This window comes from Mustela putorius, unplaced genomic scaffold, assembly GCF_011764305.1.
Source record: "Mustela putorius furo isolate JIRA1106 unplaced genomic scaffold, ASM1176430v1.1 tig00003845_pilon_pilon_pilon, whole genome shotgun sequence".
Classification (NCBI taxonomy): Eukaryota; Metazoa; Chordata; class Mammalia; order Carnivora; family Mustelidae; genus Mustela; species Mustela putorius.
Window position 1 is genome coordinate 85832656 of NW_025421998.1, and position 11986 is coordinate 85844641.

General features: G+C 37.6%; 1 protein-coding gene across 2 annotated transcripts in view; it reads left to right on the plus strand.

The window, feature by feature from the left end:
• The window catches only part of MKLN1 (muskelin 1), a 173115-nt gene extending 161436 nt beyond the window's left edge, over positions 1-11679 (plus strand). For both annotated transcript variants that reach the window (XM_045062993.1, XM_004741739.3), the window contains exons 17-18: positions 884-938; positions 11324-11679. In XM_045062993.1, coding sequence (XP_044918928.1) covers positions 884-938; positions 11324-11445 — 177 coding nt within the window. In that variant the 3' untranslated portion in view covers positions 11446-11679. The remainder of the gene's footprint in view (positions 1-883; positions 939-11323) is intronic.
• Positions 11680-11986: the final 307 nt, after the last annotated feature.

An 11986-nucleotide genomic window follows, 5' to 3' on the forward strand; every position in this document is an offset into this window, starting at 1 on the left:
TTTACATTCTTCTTTTGTTCCCTCTTTTTAAGATTTTATTTATTTGACAGAGATCACAAGTAGGCAGAGAGGCAGGCAGAGAGGGAGGGGGAAGCAGGCTCCCTGCTGAGGCTCCCTCTTTTCCTAACTCTTGCTCAGATAATTCCTTTAGGAAGACCATTCACCAAGGCTTAACAAATACTAACCTGGGGCACCTGGGTGGCCCAACTGGTTAAGTGCCTGCCTTTGGCTCAGGTCCTGATCCCAGGGTCCTGGGATCAGGTCCTGCATCAGGCTCCTTGCTCAGCAGGGAGCCTGCTTCTCCCTCTGCCTGCTGCCTCCCCCCCCCCCCCGCTTGGGCTCTCTCTCTGGCAAATAAAACAATAAAATCTTTAAATTAAAAACAAAAACAAATATTAATGTGATTGATAACCTGAAATTTTAAAGGCTGGAAGCACAGGTATAAAATACATCTTGAGGAATCAGTGGTATCAACACTTAGGTCTTACAGAGCACTAAGTAATTCCATTGAGATTCTACTCATTGGTCTACTCTCTTCCTTTAATTTACCTGTTTTGCAGCATCCTCATTCAAGATAAAGATAAATAGTTCTCCAAATTAAGTACCATAGTTCTAAATACTCTCAATTTCAATTGATCTGTTGTTTGTTCACAGTACATTAATACATTTCAAAAATAAAATAATTCCAAGATTTGGTCCAGTATTTGGAAAGCAGTCCAGTAGAAAAATCAGCATATTCTTTAATCTAAATGTAGTGTTCTTGCTACTCTTTGGTGAATAGATTGGGGTAGCACATGTGCAGAGACATACAGTGGCTAGTAAATGGTGTTATTTTTCTCTAATGTGCTTAGCCAGCTAATTTGCTTCTATTTTTCTTCCACAGTTCCAGCTCCTAGCTTCAGCTCTGTTCAAATCTGGTTCAGACTTTACAGCTCTAGGTAAGTATTCCAGCATAGTTTATCCAGTTTAGATGCCCTTGCATTTGGGGAATTGGGTTTGAGTTGCTTTTAAATGAAACATCAGGTGAGATGTTCCCTAGAAAATGGTACAAGTTTCAAGGTAGCAAGCAGATTTTCTAATGACCTGCTACAAAGTTACTTTCCATGCATCAGTCACCAGTTCATGGGTTAGTTTGCAGTTCCTGTTACACCAGTTGCTGGGTTATTATGCAAACGGAAGGCAGTAGAAGCATGATCCAATTAAATAAACTTGTATAGCATTATTTTGGAATATAAGCTGTATATTACTGATACACTCACTATGAGGTAACACTTCTTGGTTGAATGACTTTTCCTCTCAGTTTGTCCTTTGTGGAATTGTATGAGATCAACAGATTGTTGATGGGGTAGGCAGTGAAAATATTGTTTTGAGATCTAAGAAAATACATTACCTCTTTACTGAAAATGGGAATTTATGAGTGTTGTTATCTTAATTGTTTAATAAATGTTCTACTTGAAACTCCAGTGTTTCTTAGACACCCCAGATAGGGGCATCAGTCTTCATTTAGGAGTATTCTCATTTGTTATTAATGAGAGTTATTAATAAAGTAAGCTAGACTGTAGTGAAGTGGGGAATCTGTAGAAGTTCCACAATCCAGAGCTTTATTCAGGTCAATTTTTAAGAATCTTTTCATTAGGATAAGTCATTATGATAGCTTTACTTTTTCAACAAGATTGTAGGCTTTTGAAGTATGGGAATTCCCAGCTTTCCCCTTGTCATCATAAAATACAGTCCCACAGTGAATGCTTATTAATTCCATTGATGCCACTGCTATTATTGTTTGCCTTAGAAGTGGGCAGTAATATCGAAATTTTCCAGTATATGTAATATAGATACTATTCTTTATCTCTGGAATAAAATAACATTTTGGAATATCAATTTAATTTTTTCATTGTTTGTCCTTTCGTCTCCTAAAGGTGAACCCTACCTCAAAGGAAAAAAAAATAGCATATATAATTCTGATGTTTTTCAGTGGGATGGGAAAGAATAGGAATTCTCCTTGGGGTTTTGCTCTTTCTTGCTCCATAACCAATAATTAAGGCTTCTCCACTGATCTAGGCAACTTTAGTCCTAATTCCAGAATACTTAGGATTCCACAGGGCAGGACTGAGCAGGCTGCTGTAAAACATAGGTTCTCTGAAAATTCAGATAATCATTTACCACCATTCCATACACGAAGATGTTTTGAGGCTAATAAAGATCTTAACCTTATGATGGAGAACCTACATATAAGTAAGCATTACTTTAGAAAGTCCTTACCCTTGTGAATCTCATCATTTGAAACAGATTTAGTGATACATGAATTAGGTCCCTGGCACATAGATATTCTGTTTGAATAAGCACATGCCTTGTTATGTGTAGATACCAAAGCCCAGAGCCATTATCTTTATTTTTTTGGTGGGCAGCACTAAAATCTCTCTGGCTGACTTATATTTAGCCTTCAGAACAAGAATTTCTTGGCAGTTATTTAAATATGTTAGGCTGGTGTCAGCAAATATTTTACCTTTAACTTAACTCTTTTCTTTGGTCTCTGTCCTGTTCACTGCCAGCTAATATATTTTATCAGGAACAGTTTGTTTTTCTTGGATTCCAAGCAAACCTCAGAGAACAATACAAACAATAGGAAAAAATACAAAAAGAAAATTCCTACAGGGTTTTATTTTCTACCTTGTCTGAAGGGAGGCAGTATCTTTCATAGTTAAGAGATGAGAGTGTAGGAGAGCAGTTAAGAATCAGAATCTATGTTCGGGTATCAGCTCTGCCGCTTGCTAATTTCAAAAGTGACTTGAGCAAGTCACCTTTCTAATAATTAATTTCTCCATCTATAAGATGGAGATAATAAGAATACTTACCTCAAGTTGTTGAAAGAATTAAATGAAATAATTACGGAAAACACTTAGCACGATAAAACAGCGTTCCATTCACAGTACTATTATTATCTCCCTTAAAAATGTAACCTTGGGGCACCTGGGTGGCTCAGTCAGTTAAGTGTCCAACTCTTCATTTTGGCTCAGGTCATGATCTCAGGTCATGAGCTTGAGCCCCACATGGGACTCTGTACTCACCAGGGAATCTGCTTCTCTCCCTCTACATCTGCCCCTCCCCCTCCTCCCCCACACCCCGCTAATGCATGTGCATGCTCACATGCTCGCTCTCTCTCTGAAATAAATAAAACAAATCTTTTTTTAAAAACTGAAACCAAATGGGTCATTTCATGTATATATGTATACATTTTTTTAAAGATGTTTTTATCTTTTTTTTTTTTTCAAGATTTTATTTATTTGACAAAGAGACAGAGAGAGAGGGCACACAAGCATGGGGAGAAGCAGGCTCCCTGCTAGGCAAGGAGCCCAATGTGAGGCTTGATCCCAGGACTCTGGGGTCATGACCTGAGCCGAAGGCAGTTGCTTAATGACTGAGCCACCCAAGTGCCCCTAAAGACTTTCATTTTTAAGTAATCTCTACACCCAGTGTGGGGCTTGAACTTACAACCCCAAGATTGAGAGTCACATGCTCTACTGACCGAGCCAGCCAAGTGTCCCTAAATGTATATATTTTTCATGTGCAGATAAACTAAATATTTCATTTTTTCTAAATTCACCAAAAATATTTGCCTCCACCAAACTTTATGACTGACTTCCTCCAGAATTGTTTATCTTAACTTATTATTGAGAATTAAATGAAAGTATTTATTAATGTCCTATGTAATTTAAAGAATTAGGGGCACCTGGGTGGCTCAGTCGGTTAGGTGACTGCCTTTAGTTCAGGTCATGTTCCTGGGATCCTGGCATTGACCTCCATTTGGGGCTCCTTGCTTAGTGGGGATCCTGCTTCTCCCTCTCCCTCTGCCTGCTGCCCCCCACTGCTTGTGTTCTTTCTCTCTGTGTTAAATAAATAAATAAAATCTTTTTTTAAAAAAGAATTAAAAAGATGGAAAGCATTTTACAAATAGCTGACATTATCTTAGTTTTGAAAAATGACTGACTTCAGAGAAAAGCAGCCTCTGGGGATCTTGAATTTAAAACTTCTGGTGGCTCTGGGTTTTAAACTTTTAAACTTGAACTCAGACATTTTGCCAGTTTATAGAGTTGTGTCTTATTTCCAGAAAGTATACACTGGAGCGATTTAAGCATATTTTCAGCAAAGTATGTGACAGGTAGGAAAAATCTAGTCTATAGAACATATTGCCTTTTTTGATCTTCACACCTCTTTTTAAAACTTTTAGAGTCCAAATATGATGTGCAAAATGCAAATTCAGAGAGACGTTTAAAACATTTGATGCCTAAAATAGTGCTTTTTATCATTGTGTTGACATTTGTGAATGAGGAGCCCTAAGAATTTTGCAGCATTTGCTATGTCCTTTTAGCCTTTATACTTTATATCCACTTCCTTTGGACTCTTGTCTGTAGCCCATATGTTTATAGGTACTTTTTGTATAACAGAAAGTTTATTATTAGCTATAGAAAGATCAACAAACTTGTATCCAGGAGAAAAATGAGAATTCTTGCTATTTCTTCTTAACTGTAAGTAGGAAACTTTACCTAGTCTGTATAAGATGTTAAGTTAAAAGTATATTCCTAGGGGCACCTGGGTGTACAGTCGGTTGAGTATCTACTACTCTTGGTTTTGCCTCAGGTGCTGATCTTAGGGTGAGATTGAGCCCGGTGTCAGGCTTCTTGCTCAGCGTGGGGTCTGCTGTAGATGCTCTCTCCCTCTTCCTCTGCCTCTCCTTATTCTCTCTCTCTCAAATAAATAAATCTTGGAGGAAATAAATAAATAAATAAAAGAAGGAGCGCCTGGGTGGCTCAGTTGGTGTCTGGGGATCCTGGGATAGAGCCCCACGTTGGGCTCCCTGCTCAGTGGAGAGTCTGCTTTTCCCTCTTCCTCTGCTGCTCCCCCCCAACTCATGCTCTCTGCTCTCTCTCATGCTCTCCCTCTCTCTAATAAATAAAATATTAAAATGTGTGTGTGTGTTCCTAATAGGTCACTTTTCTTTTTAGAGTTATCATTTCTGGTTGTGGTAGTAGTGATAAAGCGATAGCTGGTATTTACTGAGCACTTAACTATGGGACCAGGTACTATTTTAAGCACTGTACAGGTCTTAACTCATCTAATCTCTGTAATAATCCTATGAAGTAGTTAGTATTATGATCCCCTTTATATAGGAAGAAACAGGGACACAGAGAAGCTTAGGTAACTTGCCCAGGAATAATACTAATGAATGGCGAGACTAGGATACAGACTATAATCCTATGGCTTCAGAGCTCACACTCTAAACCAACTATACTACTTCTCACTGAGCTTTAACCAGTGTCTGCTACTCTGAGTGATTAGTTCCTCATTCCATTTTATGATGAAAATGAAGTGAGAGAAACACTGATGGAGGAGTATGAGATTTAGAATCTACATTACCGTTTTTTGTCCTAGCTCTGCCATTTAATTAGTCATGTTACTGTTGATGGGTTTCTTACTGCCTACCTCTTTTTAATGTATTTTTTTTTAACTTTTAAGTACAGATCCAGCTTAAAGTTCTCCTTGAACAGCTTTCTTCAATCTCTTTCTCTTCTCAAGTGTAATCGTTCGTATCTGGCAGATCTTTCCATACACACACAGCTACATACACAGACCTGCAAATACAGTGATTCTCTTTACTTACAGTAGTTATATTCTGCAAAGTCATAAGAATTACTGAATTAGTGAATACTAAACCATTTCTCCTATGGGACACAGAGTTAGGTTCTTTATATAATTGATTAATGTTGCACAACGCTTATCAAACACACGCATTTTCTCCATAAGGCACATCATGGCCTTAGGCACACTAGATAACACTTCAGCACTATGCTTGGGCACCTTTATAGTAAAGCAGTGAAGTAACAACAAAAAGCACAAAAACGTAAAAAATAAAAAGCCGGTAGATTTGAAAAGGACACTTGTTTATAGTGTGAGAGGTGGTAAAAGAACACAGAGCATGACCCAGTTTGCCCTTAGCTGACAGCATCTGCCTGTGCTCATTCAAATGTGTGCTGCTCTCCACATGTCCGTGAATGACCACATACTGCCACAAGTACTGATTTGGGGGTTACAGGTACGTTTTAGTGGGCAGGCAAATGCACAGATAAGGAATCTGCGTAATAAAGATGGACTGTACCTACACACAGACCTATACTTTTGTGTGTTCTGGTTTTATTTATTACACAGTGTAAAATACGTTTTCTACAACATAACATTTTAAAATTAATGATGTGGCTTGGAGATGTTTGCAAGAAACTATACTAGATCTATTGTATTCTTAATAAGTAATACATGGTATTCCATAATAAGATCTGCCACAATTTAAACATTCATCTAATAATAGTGTGAATTTCAATTTTCTCATTGGTAAATGGTAAATAAAAGTAAAACATATTCAGAGGTAACCACACTTAATCATGGGAAGCATTGAGTTATGTACAGATTTCTCAAGTCAAAATCAATATGTTATATAACTGAAAGTAATATAACACTGTATGTCAATTATATATACTCCAATAAGAGAAAAAAAATTAAGTAAAAAAATAAATTAATTAAACATGTTCTCTTAAGGAGTAAGTGAACTTGGCACACTGCCTACAATTTAAGCCCTTAGTGAATATTAGTTAATAAAAATAAATAAATGGGTTTTGGAGTCAGATAGACACAGGTTCACAATCTATTCTCTTCCTGCCCTAACTGTGAGGTCTTACAAAGACTGAATATCCCTAAGTTGTCTCATCTGAAAGGAGAGTTTATGATAACTTTATGATAACTTCTTCATTAGAATGAAATGCGGTCAGGGACACCTGGGTGGTTCAGTCGGTTAAGTATCTGCCTTCAGCTGGGGTCATGATCCCAGGATCCTGGGATCAAGTCCCACACTGGCCTCTTTGCTCAGCCAGGAGCCTTCTTCTTCCTGTGCCTGCCACTCCCCCCTGCTTCTGTGCTCACTCACTCTCTCTGACAAATAAATAAATCTTAAAAAAAAAGAATGAGGGGCACCTGGGTGGCTCAGTGGGTTAAGCCTCTGCCTTCGGCTCAGGTCATGATCCCAGGGTCCTGGGATCGAGCCCCACATCGGGCTCTCTGCTCTGCAAGGGAGCCTGCTTCCTCCTCTCTCTCTGCCTGCCTCTCTGCCTACTTGTGATCTCTGTCAGATAAATAAAGAAAAAATCTTTAAAAAAAAAAAATGAAATATCATATATAAAGTACCTGGGATAGAGTAGGAACTCAGTGCTTCCCTCCCTCTTAAATTATTTAATCTCATAAAAATACATTAATTTTGTTCGATGTTACTTCATTAGGATACATAGGTACTTTATTAGTAGCATATTAGTATTACATAGGTATTACTTCATTAGAGTAATACATCAAAATCAATATCTTCTCTTAAAAATAAAACCTATTATGACAATTTTACAAATATAGAAAGTAAAACAAGGGGGAAACCCCTAAAGTTGACTACAGTTGGTTATATTACCACACCGTAGGGGGAAAAAGAGAGAAACCTTTTCAGTACAATACTATAATGCTTAGACTATACTTTTGGATATATTCAAAGACAATAAAAGTAAAGAAATGTGTATAATTTTTTTGTTGGTCATAGTATGGGTATAGTAATTCTGGAACATGTTTTGTGTATTTTACGTTGAACAAATAAGTAAATATGATGGTGTAGAGATTAATTTTCCTAGTGGGAGAAAGGAGATACTATAAATAGGGAATGGGATTAAGGAGAGGAAGAATCCTGTCGAGTTCTAAAAAACACGGGAATCATCAGTGAAATCACGAATTCATAATCTGCTTTTAAAAAAGTTGTGTATAATATGTGTGCACATATATGTACAGGTCTAGAAACACCACCACCTTTGGCAATTAACGCAACTGATCTTAGTCCTAAATGTCACTCACCACTAAAAGGAATTAGGGCTCCTTAAAAAAAATGGCTGATTCCAGAGCTGTGTAAAGATGAGCTTGGATATCTTGCTCTGCCAGGAAATAAGGAAGTGCTCAAAAATTAATGGGAGCATTAAAAAAGACACAGAAACAAGCTCAAAAGAGCTCTTGCTCGCCAAAACTGGGACAGTGTGAGTATTAAAATGAATAATGATGGTAATAAATATGATATATTGAACAAGGAAAGGATCTGAGTACATAGTCGTGCAAACAAATAAAATGGAGGAAAAAAGAAAAGCTCTTTAGTGTCAGTCAACAAATGCAGAAGGAATTGTAGAGTTAGGAAAACACTATCAGTGTTTTGTTTTGTTTTGTTTTAGCAACATATCATTGTTTTAGCAAGAATCATCAGTGAAGGCAAATATTGTTGGGAAATTCACATAGTTTCAGGCTATTCTTATCAATATTTTACTAATTGCTGGGGTCGCCTGGGTGACTCAGTCCATGGAGCGTCTGACTCTCTTGATCACAGGTCTTAATCTCAGGGTTGTGAGGTAGAGCCACATGGTGGATAAGGAGCCTACTTTAAAAAAAATTTTTTAAGAAAGTATTTTACTAATTGCCGTGGTAGAAAACAACACCTTCACACCAGCGAAATCTGGCGGATACCAGTTTGATCAGGAGTTCACGGTTAACTGAGAGCCTGTGCCTCCTGACATGATGCAGTGGGAAGGACACGGTATCTCTTTGATAGTATTTTTGCCAGAACTGCATAAATTTAATCTGATTCAAGGAAGCAGTCAGACAACCCAAATTCAACACATTCTACAACTAAATAATTGCTCTGTACTTGTCAAGGGTATCAGTATCATAAAAAACAGAGGCTGAGGGACTATTCCAGGCCAAAGAAAACTAAATACTGGGTTGAGTTTTAGATGAATAGGGAAAATAACTATAAAAAAGATGATTGCGACAAAAATGTTAACTTTCCTAAATTTAATATATAGTGGTTATTTAAGTGATGTTCTTAGGTGAAATGAACTCAAGTATTTAGGGGTGAAAATGTGTACAATTTACTCCCAAATCATTCTACAAGAAAAGTATGTGTGGGGTGCAAACATACAAAGAGAGAGAATGAGAACACGTGACAAAATGTTCAACAGCTTGAGTAATCTAGGTAAGGGTGTATGAGTCTTCGTTGTACTATTCTTGAAATGCTTCTAGGAGTTTGAAATTTTTCAAAATTTTAGAAAACTCTGAAAGCATAAAATAGAAAAAAATAATCTCATCATTCAGAGATAACATTTGTTTACATTTTGGAGTATTTCCTTCCATTCATTTTCATATTTCTTTGTTAAATCTTTTTTTTTTTAATATACAGTTTCTTTTTTTTTTTTTTAAGGTTTTAGTTATTTTTTGTGAGAGAGATCATAGAGGAAGAGGGAGAAGCAGACTCACCAGTGAGCAGAGAGCCCAATGTGGGGCTTAATCCCATGACCCCAGACCATGACCTGAGCTGAAGGCAGACACTTAACCATCTGAGCCACCCAGGTGCCCCTCTTTGTTAAATCTTAAAGCTCCAAAGATGTAAACATTTGCCCTCAAACTTAAAATAATAGTAAAAGAATTTTTTTTTTAATTAAAAGGAATGTTCCTTTCTTGAAACATTGTTTATTTTCCTTCCAGGAAACTGGTATCCTTGGCAATGTTTTGTTCTGTTCATGTTCTTTACAAGAGTAAAAAAACAGAATGTACCTAAAACTATATTGTAAGTTGAGTGAACATTGGTCCAGTTTGAAATAATTTTCATTGGGTATCAAGGCATATATAACTTTCTGGCACTATATCTGTGTCTTAAGGTACTCAGTAGGGCTCTCATGTCTCAGCCATTTCATGAACAGGGAAATCAAAAGACTACTTTGTTTATTTTATTACTTTCCTACCTCATATGTACATAAGAAATTTAAAGCAGCTTAAATCAATATATACCAGCTGACTAAAGGAAGGAAGCATCTCACTGAATATTCCTTTGGCCGGAATAAACTTGAAAATTAAATGTTTAATAGAGGTTAAAGGAGGGGAAAAATCCTTTAGTTCATGGTCTCCACCTTTTAAGAATGTCCACTTTCTAATGTTTATCTGGATAAAAAGTAGGTCATTGTTCTGTTTCTCACATGATATGTGCCTGGCAGAGAGCCTGGTGCTTAGTACCATAAATGCATGTCATTTCCTATGTGCCAGGGATGTTCTACGTTACTGTACAGGTAATTCTTTCAGTTCTTTGATCCTACTTCCAGCTCTCAGGACCTTAATGATTTTAGACCACCTTCTAAAGAAAGTGATTTTAGTATGTTTTTCATTTTGATTTTATTCTACTTTTTAAGGACTTAATTTATTGGGGCACCTGGGTGGTTTAGTGGGTTAAAGCCTCTGCCTTTGGCTTGGGTCATGAGCCCAGGGTCCTGGGGTCAAGTCCCGCATTGGGCTCTCTGCTCAGCAGGGAGCCTGCCCCCCCCTTCTCTGCCTGCCTCTCTGCCTACTTGTGATCTCTGTCAAATAAATAAATAAAATCTTTTTTTTAAAAAAGATTTTCAGGGTGCCTGGGTGGCTCAGTGGGTTAAAGCCTCTGCCTCTGGCTCAGGTCATGATCTCAGGGTCCTAGGATCAAGCCCAGCCTCAGGCTCTCTGCTCAGCAGGGAGCCTGCTTCCCTTCCTCTCTCTCTGCCTGCCTCTCTGCCTACTTGTGATCTCTGTCTGTCAAATAAATAAATAAAATCTTAAAATATATATATATATTTTTTCTTTATTTATGAGTGAGAGCTGGGGGAGGGGCAGAGGTAGAGGGACAAGCTGACTCTGCGCTGAGCTCTGAGCTCAACGCAGAGCTTGACCCCAGGACCCGAGCCAAGACCAAGAGATAGACATTTAAATGACTGAGCCACCCAGGTACCCCTGATTTTATTGTATTTTTACTATCAAAAAAATTTTAGTGGCTCAGAAGCATTATAAAGTCAGAAAAAGGTGAAACTGCCTCAGTGGACTAGAAGAGAAAAATGTTTGTCAAGGAAAGAAGAGAAATCATTATAAGTTAGTTACTAATGATTAGTTAGCCAATCATTAGAACAGGGGCTTCTCACATAATTGCATTTACTATGCACAGTATCACCATGAAGTAAATAAGATTAACACAAATTTACCGCTGTGGAAACAGTTGCAGAAAGTCTGATTAACTTACCTAAGATCACACCACTGCCAGGTAGTAAAACTGGGTTCATAGCCCATGTCTATCTGCTTTTAAAATCAGATGAGTTTTTGGTTTTCCCCTTATACATTGCTGTTTTTCTCAACTAGCTTCTCTGTTAACATGTTTTAGACACAATGGATGAGTTTCTTTGTATCTCTCCCTTACCAGGCTTTTCCGATGTGGATCACACGTATGCTCAAAGAACTCAGCTCTTTGACACCTTAGTAAATTTCTTTCCTGACAGCATGACTCCTCCTAAAGGCAACCTGGTAGACCTCATCACACTGTAACTGAAGAGTCACTGGACAGCAATGGAGAACAGGAGTCTGCTTTCAGTATTGTGGAGTTCAACTCTGTTGACCGACAATTAGGCTGCAGTGATCAAGGACTGCACCAGAATTTTGAAGGGATCTTTACTGTCACAAGTTTTAACCCTCGTCCTTCATACCCAACCTCAGCCCCTTTCTCCTCATCCCATCCCGAATTAGGTTAATAAAGTGAAATTGGTATACTTTCCATTTAAATATATATATATTTTTTTCTTACTTTAACTTTTAAGAACGAATGAATATAAAAGAAGAAATAATCAGGCAGTTTACCCTTTTCTGATTTTTATTTCATTTTTATAAAATTGGGGCAAATAAGTACTATTAACAGACTCAGTACTCGAAGAATGGGGTTTTGTTGTTGTCGCCTGGTTTGGCCTCCCTTCTTTCTCCTCCTTTCCCACTTCACTTTGCCTCGCATCACACAACTGCTTGTAGCTGGTGTCAGTTGTTTACCTCTTCATTCTTAAAAGTATATAGTTCTGTAGGGCAAATGATGTATGTT